The following is a 27,693-nucleotide window of genomic DNA, read 5'->3' on the forward strand; positions in this document are numbered from 1 at the left end:
ACTGTTCTAATGGGCAACAAGGTCCCTCTCTCTAGTGAATACTGAAGCGAAGTATTCATTTAGGACCTCCTCCATCTCTCCAGACTCTAGACTCAAGTTCCCTCCGCTATCCCTGATCAGCCCTACTCTCACTCTGATCGTCCTCTTATTTCTCACATAAGTGTAGAACACCTTGGGGTTTTCCCTAATGCTTCCCGCCAGGGCTTTTTCATGCCCCCTTCTAGCTCTCCTCCGTCCATTTGAGTTCCTTCCTAGTTACCTTGTAACCCTCTAGAGCAGAGTCAGATCCTTGCTTCCTCAACCTTACGGAAGCTTCCTTCTTCCTCTTGACTAGAAGCTCCACTTCTCTCGTCATCCAAGGCTCCTTCACCTTACCATTCCTTCCTCGTCTCAGTGGGACAAAACAATTCAACACTTGCAGCAAGTGCTCCTGAAACAATCCCCATATGGCTATTGTGCATTTCCCCAAGAACAATTGTTCCCACTTTATGCTCCTCAGCTCCTGTCTAATAGCAGTATAATTTTCCACTTCCAATTAAATGCCTTCCCATACTGTGTTCCCATCCCTCTCCATGACGATGGTAAAGGTCAAGGAGTTGTGGTCACTGTCATCAAAACGCTCACCCACCGAGACATCTGACACCTGGCCTGATTCGTTGCCTAGAACCAAGTCCAATATGGCCTCCCCCTAGTCGGCCTATCTACATATTGAATCAGGAATCCTTCCTGTACACACCTGACAAAATCTGCTCCATCCATACCATTTGCACGAAGGAGGTTCCAGGCAATATTAGGGAAGTTGAAGTCACCCATGACAACAACTCTGTTACTTCTGCACTTTTCCAAGATCTGACGCCCAATCTGTTCCTCCATCTCTCTGCTGCAATTGGGGGGTCCATAGAAAATTCCCAATAAAGTGACTGCTCCTTTCTTGTTTCCGACTTCCACCCATACTGACTCAGTTGGCAAACCCTCCTCAACTACCTCCTTTTCTGCAGCTGTGGTGCACTCCCTAATTAACAATGCCACTCCTCCTCCTCTTTTACCTCCCTCCCTATTCTTCTTAAAACATCTAAACCCCGGAACATCTAACAACCATTCCTGCCCCTGTGAAATCCATGTCTCCGTAATGGCCACAACATCGTAGTTCCAAGTACTGATCAATGCTCTAGGTTCATCTCCCTTATTCCTGACACTCCTTGCATTGAAACAGACATTTAACCCATCCCACTGAATGCAACTTTGCCCTATCAACTGTCTATCCTTCCTCACAGACTTACTGCATACCATTTCTGCCTGTTCAACAGCTACCCTATCCTCTGATCCATAGCTCTGGTTCCCAGCCCCCTGCCAAACTAGTTTAAACCCTTCCGAAGAGCTCTAGTAAACCTCCCACACTAGTATATTGGTCATCATCACTGATATTAGATTTATTAATGGAATTTTAAACTCCCTGGATGCCAGTGGCATTTCTATCATGTCTTCAGTTCATTAGTCTGGACCTCCTAGGTAATTTGGAATCAAAGACTTGCAAGAACAATGGGCTGCCATTAAAGAGGTGGTTCAAATACAGTCACGGTACATTTCCATGAGGAGAAATGGTAAAGTATCAAAGACCATGGGCGGCACGGTTAGCACAGCTGCCTCATGTCACCGAGGACCCGGGTTCAATCCTGGCCCCGGGTCACTGTCCGCATGGAGTTTGCACATTCTCCCCATGTCTGCGTGGGTCTCACCCCCACAACCCAAAGATGTACAGGATAGGTAAATTGGCCATGCTAAAGAAGGAAACGGAGAAGGGGGGGGTAGGGAGGAGGGAAAGGGGGGGGGTGGGGGAGGAGGGAAAGGGGGGGGGGTGGGGGAGGAGGGAAAGGGGGGGGGTGGGGGAGGAGGGAAAGGGGGGGGGTGGGGGGAGGAGGGAAAGGGGGGGGGTGGGGGAGGAGGGAAAGGGGGGGGTGGGGGGAGGAGGGAAAGGGGGGGGGGTGGGGGAGGAGGGAAAGGGGGGGGGGTGGGGGAGGAGGGAAAGGGGGGGGGTGGGGGAGGAGGGAAAGGGGGGGGTGGGGGAGGAGGGAAAGGGGGGGGGTGGGGGAGGAGGGAAAGGGGGGGGGTGGGGGAGGAGGGAAAGGGGGGGGTGGGGGAGGAGGGAAAGGGGGGGGGGTGGGGGAGGAGGGAAAGGGGGGGGTGGGGGAGGAGGGAAAGGGGGGGGTGGGGGAGGAGGGAAAGGGGGGGGGTGGGGGAGGAGGGAAAGGGGGGGGGGTGGGTGAGGAGGGAAAGGGGGGGGTGGGGAGGAGGGAAAGGGGGGGGGTGGGGGAGGAGGGAAAGGGGGGGGGGGTGGGGGAGGAGGGAAAGGGGGGGGGTGGGGGAGGAGGGAAAGGGGGGGGTGGGGGAGGAGGGAAAGGGGGGGGGGTGGGGGAGGAGGAAAGGGGGGGGGTGGGGGAGGAGGGAAAGGGGGGGGTGGGGGAGGAGGGAAAGGGGGGGTGGGGGAGGAGGGAAAGGGGGGGGTGGGGGAGGAGGGAAAGGGGGGGGGTGGGGGAGGAGGGAAAGGGGGGGGTGGGGGAGGAGGGAAAGGGGGGGGTGGGGGAGGAGGGAAAGGGGGGGGGTGGGGGAGGAGGGAAAGGGGGGGGGTGGGGGGAGGAGGGAAAGGGGGGGTGGGGGAGGAGGGAAAGGGGGGGGTGGGGGAGGAGGGAAAGGGGGGGGTGGGGGAGGAGGGAAAGGGGGGGGGTGGGGGAGGAGGGAAAGGGGGGGGTGGGGGAGGAGGGAAAGGGGGGGGGTGGGGGAGGAGGGAAAGGGGGGGGTGGGGGAGGAGGGAAAGGGGGGGGTGGGGGGAGGAGGGAAAGGGGGGGGTGGGGGAGGAGGGAAAGGGGGGGGTGGGGGAGGAGGGAAAGGGGGGGGTGGGGGAGGAGGGAAAGGGGGGGGGTGGGGGAGGAGGGAAAGGGGGGGGTGGGGAGGAGGGAAAGGGGGGGGGTGGGGAGGAGGGAAAGGGGGGGTGGGGGAGGAGGGAAAGGGGGGGGTGGGGGAGGAGGGAAAGGGGGGGTGGGGGAGGAGGGAAAGGGGGGGGTGGGGGAGGAGGGAAAGGGGGGGGTGGGGGAGGAGGGAAAGGGGGGGTGGGGGAGGAGGGAAAGGGGGGGTGGGGGAGGAGGGAAAGGGGGGGTGGGGGAGGAGGGAAAGGGGGGGGTGGGGGAGGAGGGAAAGGGGGGGGGTGGGGGAGGAGGGAAAGGGGGGGGTGGGGGAGGAGGGAAAGGGGGGGTGGGGGGAGGAGGGGAAAGGGGGGGTGGGGGAGGAGGGAAACGGGGGGGGTGGGGGAGGAGGGAAACGGGGGGGGTTGGGGAGGAGGGAAACGGGGGGGTGGGGGAGGAGGGAAAGGGGGGGTGGGGGAGGAGGGAAACGGGGGGGGTGGGGGAGGAGGGAAACGGGGGGGGTGGGGGAGGAGGGAAAGGGGGGGTGGGGGAGGAGGGAAAGGGGGGGTGGGGGAGGAGGGAAAGGGGGGGTGGGGGAGGAGGGAAAGGGGGGGTGGGGGAGGAGGGAAAGGGGGGGTGGGGGAGGAGGGAAAGGGGGGGTGGGGGAGGAGGGAAAGGGGGGGTGGGGGAGGAGGGAAAGGGGGGGTGGGGGAGGAGGGAAAGGGGGGGTGGGGGAGGAGGGAAAGGGGGGGTGGGGGAGGAGGGAAAGGGGGGGTGGGGGAGGAGGGAAAGGGGGGGGTGGGGGAGGAGGGAAAGGGGGGGTGGGGGAGGAGGGAATGGGGGGGTGGGGGAGGAGGGAATGGGGGGGTGGGGGAGGAGGGAATGGGGGGGTGGGGGAGGAGGGAAAGGGGGGGTGGGGGAGGAGGGAAAGGGGGGGTGGGGGAGGAGGGAAAGGGGGGGTGGGGGAGGAGGGAAAGGGGGGGTGGGGGAGGAGGGAAAGGGGGGGTGGGGGAGGAGGGAAAGGGGGGGTGGGGGAGGAGGGAAAGGGGGGGTGGGGGAGGAGGGAAAGGGGGGGTGGGGGAGGAGGGAAAGGGGGGGTGGGGGAGGAGGGGAAAGGGGGGGTGGGGGAGGAGGGAAAGGGGGGGTGGGGGAGGAGGGAAAGGGGGGGTGGGGGAGGAGGGAAAGGGGGGGTGGGGGAGGAGGGAAAGGGGGGGTGGGGGAGGAGGGAAAGGGGGGGTGGGGGAGGAGGGAAAGGGGGGGGTGGGGGAGGAGGGAAAGGGGGGGGTGGGGGAGGAGGGAAAGGGGGGGGTGGGGAGGAGGAAAGGGGGGGGTGGGGAGGAGGGAAAGGGGGGGGTGGGGGAGGAGGGAAAGGGGGGGGTGGGGGAGGAAAGGGGGGGGTGGGGGAGGAGGGAAAGGGGGGGTGGTGGGGGAGGAGGGAAAGGGGGGGTGGGGGAGGAGGGAAAGGGGGGGGTGGGGGGAGGGAAGGGGGGGGTGGGGGAGGAGGGAGGGGGGGGTGGGGAGGAGGGGAAAGGGGGGGGGGGTGGGGAGGAGGGAAAGGGGGGTGGGGAGGAGGGAAAGGGGGGGTGGGGAGGAGGGAAAGGAGGGGGGTGGGGGAGGAGGGAAAGGGGGGGTGGGGGAGGAGGGAAAGGGGGGGGTGGGGGAGGAGGGAAAGGGGGGGGTGGGGGAGGAGGGAAAGGGGGGGGTGGGGGAGGAGGGAAAGGGGGGGTGGGGGAGGAGGGAGGGGGGGAGGGGGAGGAGGGAAAGGGGGGGTGGGGGGAGGAGGGAAAGGGGGGGGGTGGGGGAGGAGGGAAAGGGGGGTGGGGGAGGGAAAGGGGGGTTGGGGAGGAGGGAAAGGGGGGGGGGGGGGGAGGAGAAGAGGAGGAAGGATGTGGGAAATGATACTGTTTTAATCCTAACTGGTTTTTCTCCCCAAAATGATTTTAGTTGCAAACTGCAGCACCAAGACTGAATATACAACACAAGTTTTACATAACGCGAGTATATCGTGAACAATACAGTGCAGATGTTCCGACACAGTTTTGTCATGCAGGAAAATTAAGTTTTTACTGGACAAGATAGTGTCAAATGAACTTAAATCTAAAGAATAGTACGGCGCATTTGGAGTATTGCATACAGTTCTGGTCACCTCATTATAGGAAGGACGTGGAAGCTTTGGAACGGGTGCAGAGGAGATTTACCAGGATGTTGCCTGGTATGGAGGGAAAATCTTATGAGGAAAGGCTGATGGACTTGGTTATTTTCGTTAGAGAGAAGGTTACGAGGAGACTTAATAGAGGCATACAAAATGATCAGGGGGTTAGATAGGGTGGACAGTGAGAGCCTACTCCCGCGGATGGAAATGGCTAGCACGAGGGGATATAAGCCTTAAACTGAGGGGTAATAGATATAGGACAGAGGTCAGAGGTAGGTTCTTTACGCAAAGAGTGGTGAGGCCGTGGAATGCCCTACCTGCAACAGTAGTGAACTCGCCAACATGGAGGGCATTTAAAAGTTCATTGGATAAGCATATGGGATGATAATGGCATAGTGTAGGTTAGATGGCTTTTGTTTTTGTGACTTCCCATGTCGGTGCAACATCGTGGGCCGAAGGGCCTGTACTGCGCTGTATCGTTCTATGTTCTATAATACCAGTCATCCTTGCATTTCAGAACATCTGTACTCCCTCTCACACATTTAAATTGAATCAAAGCAGTCAGTTAAAAAGTTAATTTGATTTAACGTTCTCCTACCTGCAAGATAAAATATCTGTAGAGATATGCACCACCAACCACCACACCAGACAGCATGAGAGCTAGTCCAAGACACATGCACCAGCACCAGACACGAGACTGGCGTCGAAATGGAACAACAGCTTCCTCTTGATCCTGTATTTTAAAAAAAATATGCTATTTCAGGATGACACCAGAACCAACACTTCAAATCTGCAGAATTCTGCACTTTGAGAACTTTGCATCCAACTCTGGCCTGTGATCTAAGTGCATTTATATCCGACTAATTGTCCTTCTGTAACAGCACATTATGATTTGTAGTAAATGCAAATGAGTCTTGGCCACTCCAAATGGATGGAGTTATTGGACTTAAAAGTGTGTAGAAACATTAGTTTTTCCTGTTTATCTTCTACTATGGTCAAGACTTTGGCCCAATGGATGCATGTCAAATAATGGATGCATGTCAAATCAGTAAAGTGACCTCAGCAATTCAGCATTCAATGCAGTTAGCATTGGTGCTAACTTTTGGTTGGTTCGATTGGCTCCGTTTTATAACCTTTGCTCTAGAGTCGCCAGGTATCTTTATGATACCACCACGAGGTTCAAGTTCAAGTAATGATCAATAACTCAACACATCAATTAGTAAGATTCAAATCAAAGCACATTTATTATAAACAGTAAATCACTACTCATGCGTAAACTCTACTTTCTAAGCTATTTCTATCACTAACAGGCCAATACTTAGCTTCGGACTGGCCCACCAGGTCATGGGAACAAATGGCTTTTCGTTCAGGTCCTGAGTCTGTCGGATTCAAAAGCTGGTATGGACTGGTAGCTAGGTGCGCCTATCTCGTAGCGAGCGTTGACTTGAGACTTACTTGCTTGGAGGCCGCTGGACAGTTCACTCTCAGGGGTTGCTTCGCGTTGCTGAGTGACCCTGTCAAGAAGGACGATTTGAACTTGGGGGCTTTACTTTATAGTCCCCAGGGGCTTTCCGCCCTTCGGGGCGGACCCCGTACCTGGTTTCAAGTGATTGGACTTTGTTCCAATCACTTGGTTCAATTTCTCCAATACTGGAGCTGTTCCATGATCGTTGGGCGGTCTTTAATTGTCCGTTAACCTATTTTGTGTTGGCTCCTGCTGGCACTGAGGAGTCTGGCTTGGCCTTGTTTATCTCAAAATGTTTCGATTGTTCCCGGGGATCGCTCATTACTATGTAGATGGCTGCGACATTACTATGCAGATGGCTGCTTGTATCAATGCTGTCTGGGTTTCTGCAGATTCTAATACACAGTAAACTTGCACCTGCTAGTTTTTGCTCAGGTGGCTACAGCATCTGATATGGGATGAAGTGCAAACAAACAAGAAACATGAAATGAAAATCGCTTATTGTCACAAGTAGGCTTCAAATGAAGTTACCGTGAAAAGCCCCTAGTCGCCACATTCCGGCGCCTGTTCGAGGAGGCTGGTACGGGAATTGAACCGTGCCGCTGACCTGCCTTAGCCTGCTTTAAAAGCCAGCGATTTAGCCCAGTGTGCTAAACCAGCCCCTATAATTGCTTACTGGCACAAGTAGGCTTCAATAAAGTTACTGTGAAAAGCCCCGAGTCGCCACATTCCGGCGCCTGTTCAGGTGGCTGGTACGGGAATTGAACCAGTGCTGCTGGCATTGCAAGCCAGCTGTTTAGCTCACTGTGCTAAACCAGCCCCAGCATCTTTGACCTTACTGGATTAAAGTGAAGTAAAGGACTACAGCAAACTATTTTCCAACGCGAGCCCATTTTAACTCCACGTCTTTGCCAAGGCAATTAGAGATGGGCAACAAATGCTAGCAGAGCCAGCAATGCCCACATACCATGAATGTATAAAAAGGCTCACACACCATGAATATATAAAAAAAGCTTTAAAATTAGCATAACCCTAGACACAAGCCAAATCAAAACAGCACGATCGGTTGGTCTCTGCCCCCTAGGCCCCTCTTTAGCTGCCGCCACTTGAATCCACACTGCTAGGGAAGGGGGAGCTGCCTTCCATGGAGATTTTCCATCACTGGGTGCTTTGGTAGCAGTAGTGTCTAAGCTGCCAGAGACAGCTGCTGCCAAGGGAGGCAAGTAGTCAAGATCGTTGCCCATTGGAATCTCCCAAACTGTTGCTCTTCCAATCATACAGGATGGAGGAAACCTGTGATTGGAGAAGCTAGAACAGCCAGCATGGGAGAGACAGAATTTGTGGCTGGAGGCCCAGTTCCTCACAGATGGTGTCTCTCCAATCACAACTCTGCAGTCCGTTCCTGCTACAATGACAGATTTGCGAGATGTCAATGTTGGAAATCGACCAAATGGTGGAAATTTACCATCCCTACTATTGTTTGTTATTGGTCCCTTCTCTAGCTATCGATTCCAAACCCCTCTCCCTGGTAGTCGGAGACTAAACCAGTCTGTTTGAAACCTCTTGTCATTTTACCTCAAAGATAAGCGACTAACGACATATTGACACCATGACTGAGACCACCTATTTCCATCTTTGTAACATTGTTCAATTTCACCCTCGTCTCAGCTCACAAGGCTAAAACAGACTTTCATTCCTTTGGTACCTCTAGACTGGACTATATTAACACACTCATGGCTAGTCTGCCACACTCTATCCTCTAATACATTCAGCTGCCTATCCCTTAACTCACACCAAGTCCTGTTCAACCATTACCTCAGTGCTTGCTGATTTACTTGGCTCCCTGTCAAGCAACATCTTGATTTTTAAAGTCTCCTCCTTGTTTTCAATCTCTCCTTAGCCGCACTCCTCCCTGTCTCTTGTAATTTCCTTCAGCCTACAATCCTAGAAGATATGCACTCACCTCACTCTGGTCTCGAGCATTCCAATTTTAATTGTTCCACTTTCTATTTTGTACTTTATTGCCCGTGAAACACATTGTGAAGTGTTAATTAAAGGCACTATATCAGGTGTTATCAGCTGAAATTTCAGTTTGACCCCCATTTTATTTTTGAATGTCACAGCTCTACACTATCAATCAAGGATACAATGTATCAAAGAACACCCTGAAAGATAAACTTATTCTGCCCTGGAGAAGATATCCACAGCAGAAATACACCATTCTCTCTCCATATGAATTGTCAAACTGCCTAATGTTTTCATAGTACTGATAATAATAAAGCACAAAAACACTGATTTACTTCAGTTTCCATCTCAATGCTTTACGCATAAGAAACAGTGAGATTGAAGGCTTGGACAATTAAATCAGCACAAATGAACCAGATTTAACAATAAGTTAATACCAAATTATTTAATCCTTCACGGAATTCAAATCTGCATAATTCAAAATCGGTTTATTCACTGTTCCCAAGTACAAGTCAGACTTAAAAATTATCTGGAACGAAAACATAATTTTAAATGCTAGGAAGGAATCTGTTTAATGAAAACAGATGCTACTTTGATGTGTATAAAGTATTCAATTGGGTCATGCAGATTAATTTTCAAAATCAGGTTCAACACAAAATCAATTTCCATATAGGACTCCAGGGGTATATAAAATATAGCATAGAAGAATATTTTATGGTAACTGCAAAATACATTTTGGGTCAATTAAAATTAAATTCCCAGAATGTGCAGTAATATGCAAGCTTCAGTGGTTGTGGAATTCATAAAGATCCTGCTATATTCCATGTCCCCCATGAAGAGTGGTGAGGATTGCAAATGTGACACAGTTGTTTAAAAATAGGGAGGGGGGTAAACGCAGCAACATGTCATCAGTCCAACATCAATAATGGGGAAAACTTTGAAGCAATAAACTGCGACAAAATTAATCGATTGGCATTTGACAAAGAATGGGCTAATAAATGCAAGTCAGTATAAACATTTTAAAAGGCCAGTCACGTTCTTAGAGAGCTCATGACTGCAATTTCAGTTGTTGAACTTGAAATTGTGTTTTTAGTTAGAGCAAAGATAATTAAAAGAGCGATTTCAAAAACATCTTTACGTGTATACTGATGACACTCTGAGGTGATGCTGGGATAGAGCAGAGTGTCATCAGTGTACATGTGAAGATGTTTTTTCACTCCTTAAATCATCTTTGCTCCAATGAAATTGCTCTAACTAAAAACACAATTTCAAGTTCTTCTTTGTTTCCTCATTCTGGGTTGTGCCTTCCATTGCCTCAGCATTCTATTTAGAATGTGGAACTAAAAACTGTACAATTCACCAACCATGATTTTATAGATTTTATGTACCCCATCGTAGATTTGGAAAACAATGCAATCCTCACAAGTCAAATTAAAGGAACTCCCAACATTGATTGCAGGGATTTTGCAATGCAGCCCATTAATTTACATAACATCAGTTTTTAGGTTTGTTATGTAAACCAATGTTTACAAAACTTCACAGCATTCACTAGTTAAATCCAGTTACTATCTCTCAGCAGGTGCAGTGGTGCCACCATTTCCCACATTTGAGCTCAATGCACTCATTTTGGATCGGTGGTGGTGGGGAGAAGAAATAAATAACGAGGGATCTCATTAGTGATAGCTAATTGAACAATCCTCATGAAATCCTCAACTGAATAAAGGCAGAAGTGCAGACTGAACTATGACAGAATTAGCGTTGCTATCAAGCCCCTACAGGGTGGCGTTTTCTGGGCACTTGCACAAGACTGCAAACTGAGAGAAAGTTAACGTGCTGGTGACTCTATGACAAGTCAACATTTATTGAAGGTGGAAAGGGAAATACTTAAGTCAAAGTTAACAAAACCAAACATCTAGTAATTTGTTTGGAGGAGACATGTCACTATTCACAGACCAACATTGTTTCATCATCAAGCAGAACAATTAAACAAGTGTAAAAAGAATTTATGAGGATTACCAGAACAGATAAATTTGACTGATTTGGACAGGGTAGATGCAGAAAAAAATGACTACTTGTGGTAGGTGCCTTAAATAGAATGCAATTACTAATTCAATAGAGTAATAAAGAAATAAGGAAAAATATTTTTCGCCCGATTAAAACATGGAACTTGCTCCCACAAGCAACTGAGGCAAATAGCACTTTCAAAAGAAAACTAGAGGAGCACTTGAGAGAAAAAGGATATGGACATGGTGAAAGGCTGGATGAGGGGAGACGACTCTGGAGTATCTCAAGTTGGGCCAAATGGCCTATTTCTATTCAGTACATTTGATGGAATTCACGAATACATGCAGACAACTGCATCACTGTACAGCACTATCAGATTGATGTGCTGATATATTGACTTGATTTTGATGTTAAGACTGAACTGTATCACATCGTCTGGGATGATAGTTTTGAAGTTATCACAAACTCAACTTTACAGATCAAACTTGCTGGACAAGAAGTTCCAATGCACATTGTGCAACACTTCTCAGATAACATTGTCCATAAATAACAAAGTCTGCCATCAATTATATATTAGCAGATCCCACATGGTATTGCTGACATGCCTGAGATCACGTTACAGCGATAGACTTTTAGTAGTAAACCTCCTATGGCATGCTTCAGGTTTTTGGTAAACTTAGTAAACAAGGCATTATCAATGAAATATGCCAGGGAAAGGAACAGGAAGTATGTCACTGAAAGTGATCATACTGAAAGATTTGCTATAAGCAATACATTACATCCCACTCATCAATCACCCATCATTATTGACGCACATCCTAGTCCCCGAAATTGCAAAATTGATGTTATAGACTTGAAGCTTCATCCAGATGCTTCCGATCAATATAACATCCTCCAGCCTTACAACCACCCTCCAAAATATCCAAATTCTGACCTCGTGAATCTCCTCTTTTCAGGGCAGCACAGTGGTTAGCACTGTTGCTTCACAGCACTCAGGACCCAGGTTTGATTCCCAGCTTGGGTCACTGTCTGTGCAGAGTCTGCATGGGTTTCCTCCCACAAGTTCCAGAAGACCTGCTTGTTAGGTGAATTGGACATTCTGAATTCTCCCTCAGTGAACCCAAATAGGCACCCGAGTGTGGCGACTAGGGGATTTTCACAGTAACTTCATTGCAGTGTGAATGTAAGCCTACTTGTAACACTAATAAAGATTAATAATCACTTCACCATTGGTAACTGTATCAGCATTCAGCTTTGTAATTCCCATCATAAAACTCATCCTTCCTCCTTTAAGATGCTCCTCAATTCCTCACTGACCAAGTCTTCAAAGTACAATGTTAAGATGTGTTCCATAATATCCTGTTTAGTGCCTAGAATTTTTTATTAGAAGGTAATAGAAACTGTCAATTCTGTTCCTCAGACTCCAGCCTGTAGCACTCCCCTTCACCCGATCATTGACAGGCAGCTCAAAGAACACCAAAGTCCCATTTTCTGGGATTTCCTCCATCAATGCTGCCAGCTCTTTGACAAACTTTTGGTTGTCTTTGTTATTAATGCATTTAATAAAATATTTTTTGTTTGGTTGTTTTTAATTCTTGCACAAAGGGTTGACAGGAGAGATATTTTGCACCTTGGATTATGGTGGCTTCTCAGAATATCACTTGAGAAACAGGTTGTCTGTGACAGTTCAGAAGGTTTGAAGTCAAACTGTAAGCTTGGTGGAGGGGGGGGGGCAGTTGCAGGGAGTTACGATATCCAATACATTGTAAACAAAGATTTTGAAAGTACCCATACACTTTCCAGATCAGTGGACAAGTTTAGATTTAAAAATAACTAAAGTTGGAAGATGAGCTGTGGGGGTTAGAAGATTACTTTGTTTGAACACATCTCTGTTGTTTTTAAAATCTATGGAGATGTCCACCTATGTATGCCATCAATTGGGACGAGCAACACGAACCAAGAGTTTCGGTTTAAAGTACATGCGCTTGCAGGATGTGTTAACTTAATAATGTCAGTAAAGGATTTTCCCTTAAAAACATGGAATCTTGTGTGGTAACTGGGAATTCTTTTCTTAAAAGTTACATGTCTCTACAGTTGCTAAATCTCTTTCCTGTTTTGACTTGCTGCGTTTTCCCTGACATGTCTCTTCAGTATTTGTACCCATAACATTCCCCACGTCCAGATCTGATTAGTCCCATGCCAACACAGACTGAGAGTCGGCAGATTACAAACTGAGACCATTATCTGATCTCCGAGTGTGGAGAGTCCCTGCATTTTTCCCAATGACGCCGCTCCTTCCTCCAGAGAGGAAAGAGGAGGCAGCCAGTCAGCGGCGACAAGGAGGACGGGCCTCAGTGCAGTCAGCCATTTTACATCCGCTCCCGGACAATCTAAAGTCCTTTCTTTCCACATCGGAGACCGGGGTCGATTACCCAGGCCTATCGCCGGGGCTGGCGGGCGGATTCGAGCCACCAAAGATTATAAAATGGAACCAGGAGCCCGACCAACAAGCCGCACGAAGTCGGTCTCCTCGGAAGCAGCCTATATACGCCGAACAATCCGCCCCCGCACCGGTAGAAACGTACCTTCTCGGGGATGATGAGCACCTCGTTGTTCTCATCCTTCTTTGGCTCCTTCTGACTCAACGACGAGTTAAAGGAGACTTTTACCATGGCGGCGACCGAATCTGGTTTTGCAGCGACAACAGTTGAGCTCAGTCCCGTCTGCGCTCCACCGCCTCACTCCGTCCCGTCGAAATCATCCGCGTGACGCAGTCCCAAAAGAGGTCGAACCACCCCGCCCCCTGTGAACGCCCCGAACCGGGCGCCCCGCCCCCTGTGAACGCCCCGAACCGGGCGCCCCGCCCCCTGTGAACGCCCCGAACCGGACACCCCGCCCCCTGTGAACGCCCCGAACCGGGCGCCCCGCCCCCTGTGTACGCCCCGAACCGGACGCCCCGCCCCCTGTGAACGCCCCGAACCGGGCGCCCCGCCCCCTGTGAACGCCCCGAACCGGGCGCCCCGCCCCCTGTGAACGCCCCGAACCGGGCGCCCCGCCCCCTGTGAACGCCCCGAACCGGACGCCCCGCCCCCTGTGAACGCCCCGAACCGGACGCCCCACCTCAACAAAGACTTACATTTAAGAAACAGCTTTTTAAAAATATATATATATTTTTTAAGACATTTGTATAAACAGTAAATACAAGCGTAAGAACGGGAACATCATGATAAATAACGAGCTAATCAACACCCAAACCCCCCTGGCCCTCCTATTTAATACCTTTCCCTCTCCCGCTCCTCCCGCGGCTCACACTTGAATTCTCCTTGAAGAAGTTTTGAACAGCTTCCACCTTCGGGCAAACCCACCAACCGACCCTCTCAAGACGAATTTGATTTTTTCCAACCTCATGAATTCTGCAAGGTCGCTCAACCATATCCCTGGTTTTGGTGACTCTGGGTCCCTCCACCCAAGCAAAATCCATCTCCTGACATCGCCCTCTCTCGGCCCCTGGATTCCAGGGTCGCCACTTCTGGACTCGGGACCACCTTCACCCTCAACACCTTGGACATTGCATCTGCAAATCCCTGCCGGAACCCCTTCAGTTTCGGACACACCCAGAACATGTAGACATGGTTCACGGACCTCCCCGAGCACCGCTCACGCCTATCCTCTACCCCCTCAAAAAACCTACTCATCCTGGCCACCGTCATGTGCGCCCTAACAACTACAATGAACTGGATGCGGCTGAGCCTTGCGTACGATGAGGAAGCATTCACACTCCTCAGAGCCTCCTCTCACATCCCAGCATCCATCATCCCCCCCCCGCCCCAGTTCCTCCTCTCCGTTTGAACTCTCCTATCGGGGCTCCCTCCCGGTCCATTAGCTCTTCATAAACCTTGGACACCTTACCTTCACCCACTCCTTCCCTCAATAGCACCTTATCATGCAATCCTAAGGGCGGCAAACCGGGAAAAGATGACACCTGATTCCTCACAAAATCCTGAACATGTAAGTATCTAAACCCATTCCCTCTGGACAGCTCATATTCCTCCTCCAGGTCCCCACAAACAGGTCCCCAAACTGCTCGATCCCTGCCTGTTGCTACCGCCGAAACCTCGCATCCAGACCCCCCCACACCGAGGCACCTTCCAACCTCAGATGCTGCCGCCACTGCCCCCAAATCCTCAGGGCCGCCACCACCACTGGGCTCATGGAACCTGGCCGGCGAGAACAGCAGAGGTGCCATCAACAGTGCTCCTAAACACATTCCCCTACAAGAGGCCCCCTCCATCCGCCCCCACGCCGACTCCTCCCCCACTATGCACTTCCTAACAATGGCTATATTAGCTGCTCCCCCCCCCCCCGCCCCCCATGACCCTCCAACAACACCTTCTTAACCCATGGGGTTTTCCCCGCCCACACAACCCCCATATCAAAGCTTTGACTTGTTTAAAAATGATTTGGGGATGAAGATCGGGAGGTTCGGAAAGACAAATAAGAGCCTCGGCAGCACCATCATTTTCACTGTCTGCACCCACACCGCAAGCGATAATGGCAACATATCCCATCTTTTAAAATCTTTCTTCATCTGCTCCACCGGCCGAGCCAGAATCAGCTTATGCAGCTGCGCCCATCCCCATGCCACCTGGATCCACAAGTACCTGAAGCTCACCCCAGCCACCTTGAACAACAGCTCTCCCAACCTCCAATCCATATTTAGCTAGTATTCGGAAAACCAGCCAAACTCCTCCAGGATACTCATGATTCCCCCACTACCCCTCCAATGGGTCCAAAATATACAGAAACAGGTTGTCTGCATACAGTGAGACCCTGTACACAACCCCCCCCCCCCCCCACCCCCACCCACCAGCAGAATCCCTCTCCAACTCCTTGACACTCTAGGCACCATTGTCAGTGGCTCTATTGCCAAGGCAAAAAAAGCAACGGTGTCACCCAAAGTATCCCAAGCTCACCAAATTCGTCTGCACGCTCGCTACCGGCACCTTGTACAACAGCCGGACCCAGTCCACAGAACCTAAACCGTCCTAACACTTCCCACAGTTACTGCCACTCCACCCGATCGAAAGCCTTCTCGGCATTCATTGCCACTGCCACCTCCATGTCCTGCCCCTCCGAGGGCATCATTATCACGTTTCATAGTCTCCTAACATTCAACGGCAATTGCCTCACCTTTACAAACCCCGTCTGGTCTTCCCTTATCATCCTCGGCACAGTCCTCAATACGCGAGGCCAGGATCTTCAGCAGCAACTTAGCGTCCACATTTAACAACGATATTGGCCGGTATGACCCACATTGCTCCGGATCTTTATCTTTCTTCAATATTAGGGATATGAACGCCTGCAATAATTTAGGGGGGAGCTCCCCTTTTCCCTCGCTGCATTATATGCCCTCACCAGCAGAGGCCCCAGGTCCCCCCCAAACCTCTTATAAAATTCCACAGGGAACCCATCTGGACCCAGGGCCATCCCTGCCTGCATTTCTCCCATACTCTCCACGACCTCTGCCAGCCCAATGGGGCCCCCAGCCCCTCCACCTGTTCCTCCTCCACCTTGGGAACTCCAACCCATCGAGGAACTGCCGCATTCCTCCCCCCAACTGGGGGCTCCAATTCATAACGTCTCCTATAAAGATCCTCGAATACCCCATTCACCCCCACCAGGCCCAGTACCAATCTTCCCATCCCGCCTTTCACCATTCCGATCTCCCTCGCCGCCTCCTACTTCCTAAGTTGGTGGGCAAGCCTTCTCCCAGTACTCACACACTGCCCCTCCGCAGCTGTGGACACCTGCCCGAATTCCATCTGGAGCTTCTGCTTCTCCTTCAACAACCCGGCCTCCGGGGGCTCCAAATACCTCCTATCCACTCACAATATCCCGTCCACCAGCCCTAGTCATCTCTGCTCGTTCCTGCTTCTCCTTTTCTACCCGGATCGAGATGAACATCCCCTTACCACTGCCTTGAGCACAGCGTGGCAGCGGAGGCCTCCCCTGTGTCATTCAGTTCCACATACCCCCTGATGACGGCCTTCACCCGCTCTCACACCTTCTCATCCAGCAGTAACCCCACAACCGACCTCCACTGCGGGCGCTGTGCACCCCCCACCCCCCTCCCCGGTACACTCACAAATCTACCCAGTGCGGTGCGTGGTCCGAAACCACGATCGCCAACTACCCCGAGTCGACCACCCCGCCATCAGCATCTTGTCCACCCCAAAAAAATCAATCCGAGAGTACACCCTGTGCACATGGGAGAAGTACGAAAACTCCTTCGCCCTCGGCCTCCCAAACCTCCACGGGTCCACTGCCACCGCCCACCACCACCATGCACTCCATGAACCCCTTCAGCTCCTTTGTTACCGCCGACACCCTCCCCAAACTCGGGCTCGACCGGTCCAAACCTAATTCAGTGACTGTGTTAAAGTCCCCCCCCCCCCCATCACCAATCAGTGCAAGTCTAGGTCCCCAATACCCGCCTCATAAACTCCACATCGTCCCAATTTGGGGCATAAACATTTACCAGGACCACTGGCATTCCCTCCAGCTTCCCACTCACCATCACAAACCTCCCCCCCAAATCTGCCACATTGTTCCCCACCTCAAACGCCACCCGCTTGTTTACCAGCATTGCTACCCCCCTCGTCATCATGTCCAACCCCAAGTGAAAGACTTGCGCTACCCATCCTTTCCTTAACCTTGTATGACCCCCGATTTTCAGATGAGTTTCTTGTAAAAAAGCCACATCCACATTCCAGCTCCTCAAGTGCGCAAACACGCACGACCGTTTAACTGGCTGATTCAGCCCTCTCACATTCCATGTGACCAGCCTGGTTTTGGGGCATCCCACCCCCCTCCCCTGCCGATCAACCATATCCTTTCTTGGGCCAGCCTCCGGCCCGTGTCACACGACCCTCCAGGTCCACCCTCGGATGCCCACCGTCATCACTCCTTTTCTTGCTGCGCCACAGCAGCCATACCTTTGTCAGTAGCGCTCCCCCACTGAACAAACACATCCACCTCTACTACAGTGACCACCTGACCACCCCCCACTGTGCCTCCTAACCCCCACTGATTCTCCTCCTCCCCTGCTCGCATACCTCCATGGAAGAAACAACAAAGAAACAAGAATAAGGGTGCACTCACCCTCGATGCTTCCCAAGCATCCCGCCACCTTATTAAACAAAACATCTTAGAGGAGAAATGTTCTCCAACAACCATCGAACGAAAAGACAGAAAAAACAAACATCTTCTCACACCTCCCCCAAAGTTCAGTGTCCCCCTTCTCCTGCCTGTCCATTGTCTCTTAAAAATTCCATCGCCTCCTCTGTTATTCCGAAATAGTGTTCTCGGCTGTTAAAAGTCACGTAGAGGCGGGCCGAATGAAACATCCCAAACTTCACCCCCTTCTTAAAGAGGGCTGCCTTCACCTGATTGAACCTGGCTCTCCTCTTCACCAGGTCCACGCCCAGGTCCTGGTACACCCGAAGCTCGTTTCCTTCCCAGGTGCACCTCTTCATCTGCCTCACTCATCTCAATATCTTTTCCTTATCCAGGAACCAGTGGAGCTGCACCACCATCGCCCTCGGCAGCTTGTTTTCCTGCAGTTTCCTCATCAGCGCCCTGAGCCCCTGAGCATTTTGTCAACCTCCAGGGGCCGGTCAAAGGCCCCCTCCCTCATCAACTGCTCCAGCATCTTGGCAGCATACATACCAGCGTCTGCTCCCTCGATGCCTTCAGGTATCCCCATGATTCGTAAATTCTGCTTCCGGGAGAGATTCTCCAGGCCCTCCACCTTCTCCTTTAACTGCTTCTGAATCTCACGCATCACACCTACTTTGGCTGCCAACGAGACGAGCTGCTCCTCGTGCTCCCCCACCGCCTCCTCCACTTTCCGAATAGCCTGGCCCTCTGACTCCAGCCTCTGTTCCACATGGTCAATTCCCGCTTTTAATGGTTCCACCACCTTGGCTAGGTCATTCATAGGCATCCCTCCTCTGTCGGCTAAACTTCTCATTCATGAAGTCCACTAATTACTCCGTTGTCCACTGGGTGGGCAAGTCAGGCCCTTTACCCTCCGCCAATTGGCCTGTGGCGCATGAAGATTCTCTTGCTCCAACTGTTCCCTTCTTTTTGCCCCACTTCTGGTCTGTGGATCCATCCACCAGCCTTACCAGTGGAATTTAGCTTTCCCCAGTCACTTCTGCACCTTTTTTCACCAAGACATCTACCCTACAAGCGGGGAAAAGGTCCAAAAAAAAGCCTCGAGCGGGAAACTGCCAAATGTGCGACCACTCACTCCATGGCTGCCACCAGAAGTCCTGTAGCAGCTTAAACTTGATAGCATTTTCCATGTGGATTCACAGCAGCGTTAAAAAAACAAATTTGAGTGTGGCACAGTGGTGCAGTGGTTAGCACTGCTGCCTCAAGGCGCCGAGGACCCGGGTTTGATCCCAGCCCCGGGTCACTGTCCGTGTGGAGTTTGCACATTCTCCCTGTGTTTGCGTGGGTCTCACCCCCACAACCCAAAGATGTGCAGGGTAGATGGATTGGCCACGCTAAATTGGCCCTTAATTGCAAAAATAATTGGGTATTCCAAATTTGTAAAATAAGAAAAGAAATTTAAAAAAACAAATTTGACACCATAACTAAAAGGTTGTTAAAATGTAAGAATTATAAAGTGCGGAATGGAGCCCACACCAAGCTGAACAGGTTGAGTCAAAGGAAAAAAGTTTAATGCAACAGAACTAGAGTACAGGGGGCAGCTCACAGCCCTCCGGTTTTATACAGGATGTAGAAAGGGCGCCCCGCCACCCCAGTGGGGGATTTGTATTGGGAACGTCAATTCCCCAGCCTCATAAATGTCCCACAACCCTTTTATTGAAGTTTGTTTGCATTTCAGACTCACGGGTCAGGAGCGCGGGTCTGAAGTGCAAACAAACTTCAATAAAAGGATACGGATACCGAGTGCAGAGAGGGGTTGGGAAGGCGGAGGACCTCCTCGCGATTCTGCTCCTGGGCCTGGCGAAACTCACCATTAACAGGCCCAGGCAGCAGGCGACCTAAGGGGTCATCTGGCCGGGCTGCCTGTCCCTCTTCCGTAGCTTCATTCACAGCCAGGTGTCCCTGGAGAGAATGCAGCGTCCACAGGCCCTCTCGAGGCTTTCGGTGCCCGGTGGGCACCATACTGGTTGGATAGCTTTATCGACCCCTCTTTTCACATTATGATTTGATGTTGCTAAGTTTCAGTTCTTCTTTATTTTTGGGCAGTGCTCCTCCCAGGAGCGGCCCCTTTTAATTTATGCCTTAGTTTGTTTCTGTTGAATGCACGGTAGGCAGAACGCACAGACAAAAGTAGAAATTACAGAACAAGGTTTATTTCGATATGATTTTAAAAAATATATATTTTATTGCAGCATTTGTAATTTTCACAATTTACAGTTTAACATTCTAACATTCCTAAATATTTTGATATGATTACAATATTCCTCCACTCTCCTCAGGGTCTCCTTCCCCGACCTGCAGTGAGCTGGGGTTTTTATACACGGGGCTCTCCTTGTAAAGGGGAAACCCCGCCCCCTTAAAGGGGAAGGTCTGCCTGCCTTGAAGTGGAAGATCATATTCCGGGAAGGTCATCGGAAATTGTATAGTCCTGATCCCGGAACCTCCATTGGGGTTATAATAGTTTCCTTTAGCATATTGAGTTGATTGGATCTAAAATAATTTTAAAAATTAAATTTAGAGTAGCCAATTATTTTTTTCCAATTAGTGGGAAATTTAGCAGGGCCAATCCACCTAACCTACACATCTTTGGGTTGTGGGGGTGAGACCCACGCAGACACGGGGAGAATCTGCAAACTCCACACGGACAGTGACCCTGGCCGGGATCGAACCGGGTTCTCGGCGCCATGAAGTAGCAGTGCTAACCACTGCGCCACCATGCCGCCTGGACCCTAAAATCATAAGTGTCCCATGACCTGCTTAACCCCAGGTTATGACAGTAAGTTTAAAGAAGTGCCTGAAAGAAAGAAAAGGTTTGTATGAGATTGAATGTAGTGTCGATCCAAAGAGTTTCACAGAGAATAATCAGAGACTGACATTGGGAGAGGCAATTAAAAGATTGGTCAATGCAATTCAAGGTGGTTCACTGGGCACACATGACAGTGGCCCGGATGAGCAGGTTTTTTGGGATAGAGGACAGGTGTGTGAGGTGTGCGGAGAGCTCGCAAACCATGTTCACATGTTTTGGGCATGTTCGAAGCTCGGGATTCTGGCAGGGATTTGCTGATGTCATGCCCATGGTGCTAAAAATGAGGGTGGCACTGAGTCCAGAGGTGCCGATTTTTGGAGTGTCGGAAGATGGAGGGATTGTCCCATGTGGAATGATTAAATATATGGAGCCTTTATTCTCTTGAATTTCAAAGAATGAGAGGTTCAAACATACAAAATAATTACAGGCAGAGGCGGATTTACAGATCATGGAGCCCTGTGCTCAGCTTCATTTTCAGAGCCCCCCTCACCTGGCATTTGTAGGCCGAAGCGCAGCCCTCGCACATGCTCTCTTCCCCTTCACCCCTTGCACAAACTCTCTTCCCACCACCCCTCGCACACTTTCTCTTCCCCTGCCCTTTTCACACACTTTCTCTTTCCCTGTCCTTTGTAAACACTTTCTCTTCCCCCACCCTTTGCACACATTTTCTCTTCCCCCGCCCTTTGCACATACTTTCTCTTCTCCCGCCCTTTGAACACACTTTCTCTTCCCCCGCCCTTTGCACACACTTTCTGTTACCCCTTCTTTGCGCACAGTCTCTTCTCACCGCTCCTCGCACATGCTCTTTCTTCCCCCAAGCCCTCGCACACGCTCTCTCTTTCCCCCGCCCCTCGCACACACTCTCTTCCTCCCCACGCCTTACACACACGCAGTCTCTGCCATCCCCCCACCCTGCTCACCTCCATCACCAATGGAGGTTGGGGAAATTGTTAGGTGCAGGAGCTCTAAGTAAATGTGTTCGCCATATCATTTCTCAATATTCAATCACATTGTTTTCTTATGTATTAATCATCTGAGTCCCCAAATGTCAGTAAAACTATGCTTTTTAAGTGAAAATTATTTCTTGGTATTTTATTTCAAACCATGAATCATTTAATCATTAGTCTTTGGCATAGCTAGAAATTAATTATTCAACAGTTTTTTTGGGGGGAAATAGTTTTATTAAAACTTTTTCACAATTTTAGTACAAAACCTACAAAGACACAGAATAACAATTGTTGGGACTCTTATTTTACCTTCTAATAAGAGTCGATAGTCCGGTTGATTGGAGGTGTCAAAAATACGCCTTTATTGTTAATTATTCACTTGAATAAGAACTGAATCAAAACTTAGAAACAAAATATCAAACAATGCATAAAAAGGTCGAACACACGGCAAAGAAAAATCATAAAATATAAAGAAATCACTTTAACACAAACAAACAGATAGATGATTCAAGAATTCAGGAACAAAGACCTCGACCACGAGGTCCTACTTTTAAGGGAATTTGTATCTCTGGTTAAACCCCTCATTTACTCGCATTGGTTTCTAATTCTCAGCTGAGACCTCCAGTTTTTTTCAAATGAATACCTGTTACTTATAATAATAATATTTACTCAAACATTGGACAGTACTTAAGATTGACTGGTGCCTATCAAAACTAGCTCAGCGTCTGACTATTTTCTTCTTTTTTGTTTCACTGCGTGCGGATATATGGGCTAAAGGAGCCAATGTTGTATATATTTGGACAAGGGAAGTGATGGGACTTTCACACAAAATGAGGGCTCTTTGGTGTAGGTGGATAGGCGGGGTTTGTGTGCTAAAAGGGGATTTCTGGGCTTTCTTAGGGCCGGGCAAGGGGGAAAGGGACCCGGGCGGGGGCCTCCACGCTGGCCAGTTTAAGCCGGCCAGTGAACGGGAGTGAAGTGGGGGGAGGGGCTGCGGTCATCGGGGCCTGGCAGAACAGGGTCCGAGTGGTCTAGCCGAGGTGGAAAATTGGGGCGAAAGAACCGAGGATGGCGGGAGGAGTTTTACAAGAGGCAGTGGACGGGAGGAGTTGGGGGGGGGGCTGTTTACAACTCTTGGGTATCATGTACGGTACTCTTTCAGAGGTTGGATGGTGTTGAGTGTAGGTGGGGGAGGGAGTGGACTCTATAGGTTAATGGTGACCATGGGCGGTCCCGGACTCCTTTTTCTTTTTCTCCTTTGTTTTTTGTTTCCACTGTGGGAGGGTTTGTTTTATTGGATGCATATATTGACAGCTGGGCCGTTATTTGGGGTGGTGGAAGGATGGGATCGTTGTTATTGTTAAGGGGATTGATTTTGTATTTGCTACCGTTTACTGTCTGTGGGTGGGGTGTAAATTTTGAAGGAAAATGTGAAAATGGAGAATAAAAACATTTATTTTTTTAAAACTAGCTCAGCGGCTGCGTGAGCAGTCTCAGGAAAATTACTGGATATGTCTCTCATGTGTTCCATGTTACACAGCTTGGTCCAGAGACCTTGCTATAACTGATTAGTTGATTAGACCAAGAATATTCTTAGCGCTGAATACACTGGAATACAATGGCTAATTCATTATGTGAAACAATGACTGGGTTCCCACAGACAAGACATTTTTAATAATTTTACCTCTCAGCTATTGGCATTCAACCAGCACATAAATCTATGAATAAATCAATACTCTAAATTAAACATTAAGAATCCTCTCCCCCACCCTCTTCCCTTACAAAAGTAAAACTTAGTTACTACATCCCACCACACCCACCCTGTTTCCACCCCCCCACCCCCTAACAGCGAACAGTGACTAGCTCTTTAAAGTAGACTATAAACGGCCGGCATCTGCGGTAAAAGTCTTCCACTGACTCTCTTACGGTAAGCGTAACCTTCTTGAGATGTAAAAACTCCATCAAGTCATTCAGCCATGCAAATGAGCTTGGCGGTGTAATAGACCTCCAGCCCATGAGGATCCACCTCCTTGCCACCAGTGAGGCAAAGGCCAGGACATCTGGCCCTGTCCCCATCCAGAGTTCCGGTACAATCAAAACCCCCAAATCACCACCACTGGGCAAGTCCCAACCCAATGTTCATGATTTCCGACAAAAAAGGAGCTCCAGAAGTCCGGCAGCTTTGAGCACGACCAAAACATGTGCGCATGATGTGCCGGGCACCCCAGACACCAATCACAGCGATCATCCACCCCTTCAAACAATCAACACATTCTAGTCTTCGCAAGGTGTGCTTGGAACACCACTTTTATCCGGATGAGACTCAGCCTCGCACAGGACGAGGTCAAGTTATCCCTCCTCAGCACCTCACTCTAAACCTGCTCCTCAAGAGTGGACCCAGCTCCTGTGTCCACACTGGCTTCATACCCTGTCTCCTCCGCATCATCTGTTGGTAGATACCCGACATGCTGGCCACCTCCGAACCAGAGCAGGATAAGGTCTGAAAAGTACTTTTTGACCCAGCTGCGCACCTGGAGGTACCTGAACCCATCAGCATTGGTGAGCCCACATTATTCTTTCAGTCCCCCAAGCTAACAAACTGACCTTCTCAAAATAAGTCTCCCATTTTCTCTAAACTTTTTATTCTCCCGTTCCCTAAATTGCACATCCGACCTAGCAGGTTTGAATAACTGGTTTGCACAGATAGGAATCAGGCTAGAGGCAGCCCTCAAGTTACAGTGATGCAGAGTTGCCTCCAAATTTTTAACGTGGCCACTACCACCAAGTTAGATGAATATTTCTTTGGTACCACCGGTAAGAGAGCTGATACCAGTGCCGCTGGGCTTGCTCCCCCCACAGACTCTGCTTGCACCTGAATCCAAAGCCCATCTAAATCTCCAAACCACTCTCACACCTTTTCAGCATTAGCCACCCAATAATAGTATTCAAAGTTTGGCAAGGCAAAGCCCCCGAATTGTCTCTCCCTCTGGAGCAACCTCCTCCTGATCACTGGGCTCCTACACACTCAAATAAACCCATTCACCAGATGATCAATCTCTCTGAAAAAAAAACCTTGGGTAAGAAAATTGAAAGGCACTGGAATAAGAATAAAAATCTCGGTAAGATGTTCATTATATTAATTTGCACTCCGCCCGCCAAGGATAATGGGAGACCGTCCCATCTTTGCAAGTCGCTTTGACCTTTGCCACCAGATTTGTATAATTCACCTTCCGGAGTCCCCCCCCAGCCCCTTGTTATCTGGACACCTAAATACTGAAAGTGACTTCCAGCTAGCCGGATTGGCACTCCCCTAAAACAACCCCTCCCCCTTCCTCCGTCTCATCAACCCAACCACAAAGTATTCACCCTGTCCTATATTTATCTTGTAACCAGAAAAGGCCCCAAAACGCTGCAAGATTCCCATAATGTTATCTATTGACTCCTCCGGATCTTCACATATTTCTCCAAGGAGTCCCTAAACATCCCTAACAATAGAGGAGCTAATAGGTCTATGAACTTTTATAAAATTCCACCGGGAAACTGTCTTGTCCTGGTGCCTTCCTCGACTGCATCAATTTCATCTCCTGCTTGATCTCATCCAACTCTAGCTGAGTTTGAAAGTCCTCTCGTAACTCCTCCTCCACTCTGGGAAACTCCAACTCACCCACGAATTCCACCATATCTTTCCCATCCTGTGGAGGGTCCGACCTGTATAAATTTTGGGAAAAGGTCTTAAATACATCATGTGCCTTCTCCTGATCCAAAACCAGCCCCCCATTCCATGTCCTAATCTAGGCAATCTCCCTCTCAGCCTCCTGTTTTCTCAGTCGATATGCCAGGAGCCGACTTGCCTTCTCCCCTTATTCTTAAATAGCCCCTTTAGCTCGCCTCAGCTGTCATTCTGACCTATCTGTGGTGATCAGATCAAACTCCTCTCTGCTAATAGTTCTTGGGATGGGGTGACTGTATACGTACAATCTACCTCTATAATATTGTCTACTAGTTTTTCCCGTTCCGTTCTTGCCTCCAACTCTACACGGGCCTTAAAATATATAATTTCTCCTCTAATTACAACTTTCAGTGCTTCCCATAGTGTTGAAGGAGAGACCTCCTATTGTCATTGTTCAAAATATAATCCTGGATAGCCCCTGAGATCCTTGCACAGAGCCCCATGTCTGCTGGCAGACCCACATCCAGCCGCCACCCCTTTTGATGCCCTTTACATACCCCCAACTCAAGGTCCATCCAATGTGGGTCATGTGGGATTGTCAACGTCGAGTACTCAGATTTCTTGACCATTAGTGATTGACATGACAAAATAGTCAATCCTGGAATAAACATTGTGTATTGAGGAGAAGAACAAGAACTCTTTTTCCCCCGGGTGACCAAACCGCCACGGGTCTGTTCCTCTCCCCCCCCCCCCACCCCCCCCCCCCCCCGCCCCCGCCCCTTCTCTCTCTCTCTCTCTCTCTCTCTCTCTCCCCCCCCGCTCCATTTCTTCCATAAAAGCAATTAATGCTTTTGCCATACCCCTCGGGGCCAGCGATCTTGGCCTAGTACGATCTATCCTTGCATCTGGCGCACAATTCATGTCTCTTCCCATAATAAGTTGATGGGTGTCTGTATCCAATATCCTTGCCAGCATGTTTCATAAACGTTGTATGATCCCAATTCAGGGTGTAAACATTCACCAACACCGCCGGTATTCCTTCTAACACACCTGTTATTGTAATATATCTATTCAAAATTAAGAGGCTCTGGAAAGAGTGGATGGGGAGAAACTGTTCGCATTGGTGGAAGGATTGAAAACAATAGAGCACGGGTTTAAAGTAATTAGTAAGAGAAACTAGAGTGGATGACTTTTGGTGGCTACATATAGAGATCAGTTGCACACGAGGTGGCTCCTGCTAGAGTACTTTGGTGTTGGCCCATTTCACCCGGTTTTCAAGGACAATTTGGAAGGAACTTGGTTAGTTTGACAGGATAAGAATTCCACATAAAAGAAATGTCCAATAAGTATAAAACCAGACAGCAGAAAAAGATTCAGCGTTGGACTCGGGAGCTTCGGAAGCTACAACTGTTCAGAAAATGGCGGAGGCTCCTGCTGTGTCTTTAGCGGGGGAACTTAGGAAACTGTGACAGGCTGTCTCCAAAGACCTTGACAGAGTTCTATTCATGCGGCCCTGGAGAAAACTCATCTGACAGTAAAGGCGCATGGCACGGTGCTAAAGGATGTGGAGGCAGCCCTTCAAGACAGAGTGACCAGGTCACCTCCCTGCAAGCGGATATGGCACGGGTGGCCAGGGACTACAAGGTGCTCAGGGCAGAGGTCGACGATCTGGAGAATCACTCCAGAAGGCAGCATTTGAGTCTTTGGGCTACCGAGGACTTAGAAGTTCTGAACCCAACAAAATATATGTTGTAGCGGTTTGGGAAGATGGTGGGGGAGGGTAGAATGGCACCTCCTCCCCAGTTGGATCAGGCCCACATGTCACTCAGGCTGAAGCCCCGTTCTGGTGAACCACTGCGTGCGATCATTGTGCGTTTCCACAATGTTCAGGGCAAGGGTTTAGAGAACACCAAAGTGTATCATGGAGTTCACCTGACCCACAACTTTTAATTGATTGCGGTTATGGGGAGCACAAGGCCCTACTTTACAGGTGTGATGCAACAGAGATCTAAAGTACTTTTAAAACAAAATTATGTTTATTATGAATCCAGTTGACACTTTATAAACCCACAGTAAACATCTCAACAACTATCAACACCAATAATCCCCACAGATACAATATTCTATAAGTAACCCTTCATAACTTTCCTAACAACATCCATACGTTCAAAATACCCTTTTTACAGAAAGACAGCAGTTTTAAATTCTCTACAGGCTGTAGCTTGTAGAGGGAGATCATTAAACAGCTGCTTGCTTTGCCCGCAGCTATCCAGCTTTGAAAACGAAACTAAAACACACTGTCGCTGCGTGCTCAAAAACAAAAGTGAAAGACAGACAGCCCAGCTCCACCCAAACTCTGACATCACTGCAGCTATTTGATAAACACCCATTTCTTAAAGGTACTCTCACATGACAACAAGAAAAGGAAAGGGCCCTGTGGTGGGCAAAGGACCACCGGGACTATAAATGGGAGGGATCACACCATTAGACTCTACCAGGATGTGGGAGTGGAACTGTCTAAGAGGTGTGCAGCATTCAACAAGGCCAA

At 49.8% G+C, this 27,693-nt stretch overlaps 1 protein-coding gene across 1 annotated transcript in view; it reads right to left on the bottom strand.

The window, feature by feature from the left end:
• The window catches only part of LOC140428142 (integral membrane protein 2B-like), a 41,893-nt gene extending 28,639 nt beyond the window's left edge, over positions 1–13,254 (bottom strand). Inside the window, exons 1-2 of the mRNA XM_072514254.1 lie at positions 13,069–13,254; positions 5,648–5,782 (exon numbers count right to left, since the gene is read on the bottom strand). Of these exons, the coding sequence (XP_072370355.1) occupies positions 5,648–5,782; positions 13,069–13,155 (222 nt within the window). The 5' untranslated portion in view covers positions 13,156–13,254. The remainder of the gene's footprint in view (positions 1–5,647; positions 5,783–13,068) is intronic.
• Between the last annotated feature and the right edge of the window lie 14,439 nt (positions 13,255–27,693).

The sequence above is a fragment of the Scyliorhinus torazame genome, chromosome 8 (genome assembly GCF_047496885.1).
Source record: "Scyliorhinus torazame isolate Kashiwa2021f chromosome 8, sScyTor2.1, whole genome shotgun sequence".
Classification (NCBI taxonomy): Eukaryota; Metazoa; Chordata; class Chondrichthyes; order Carcharhiniformes; family Scyliorhinidae; genus Scyliorhinus; species Scyliorhinus torazame.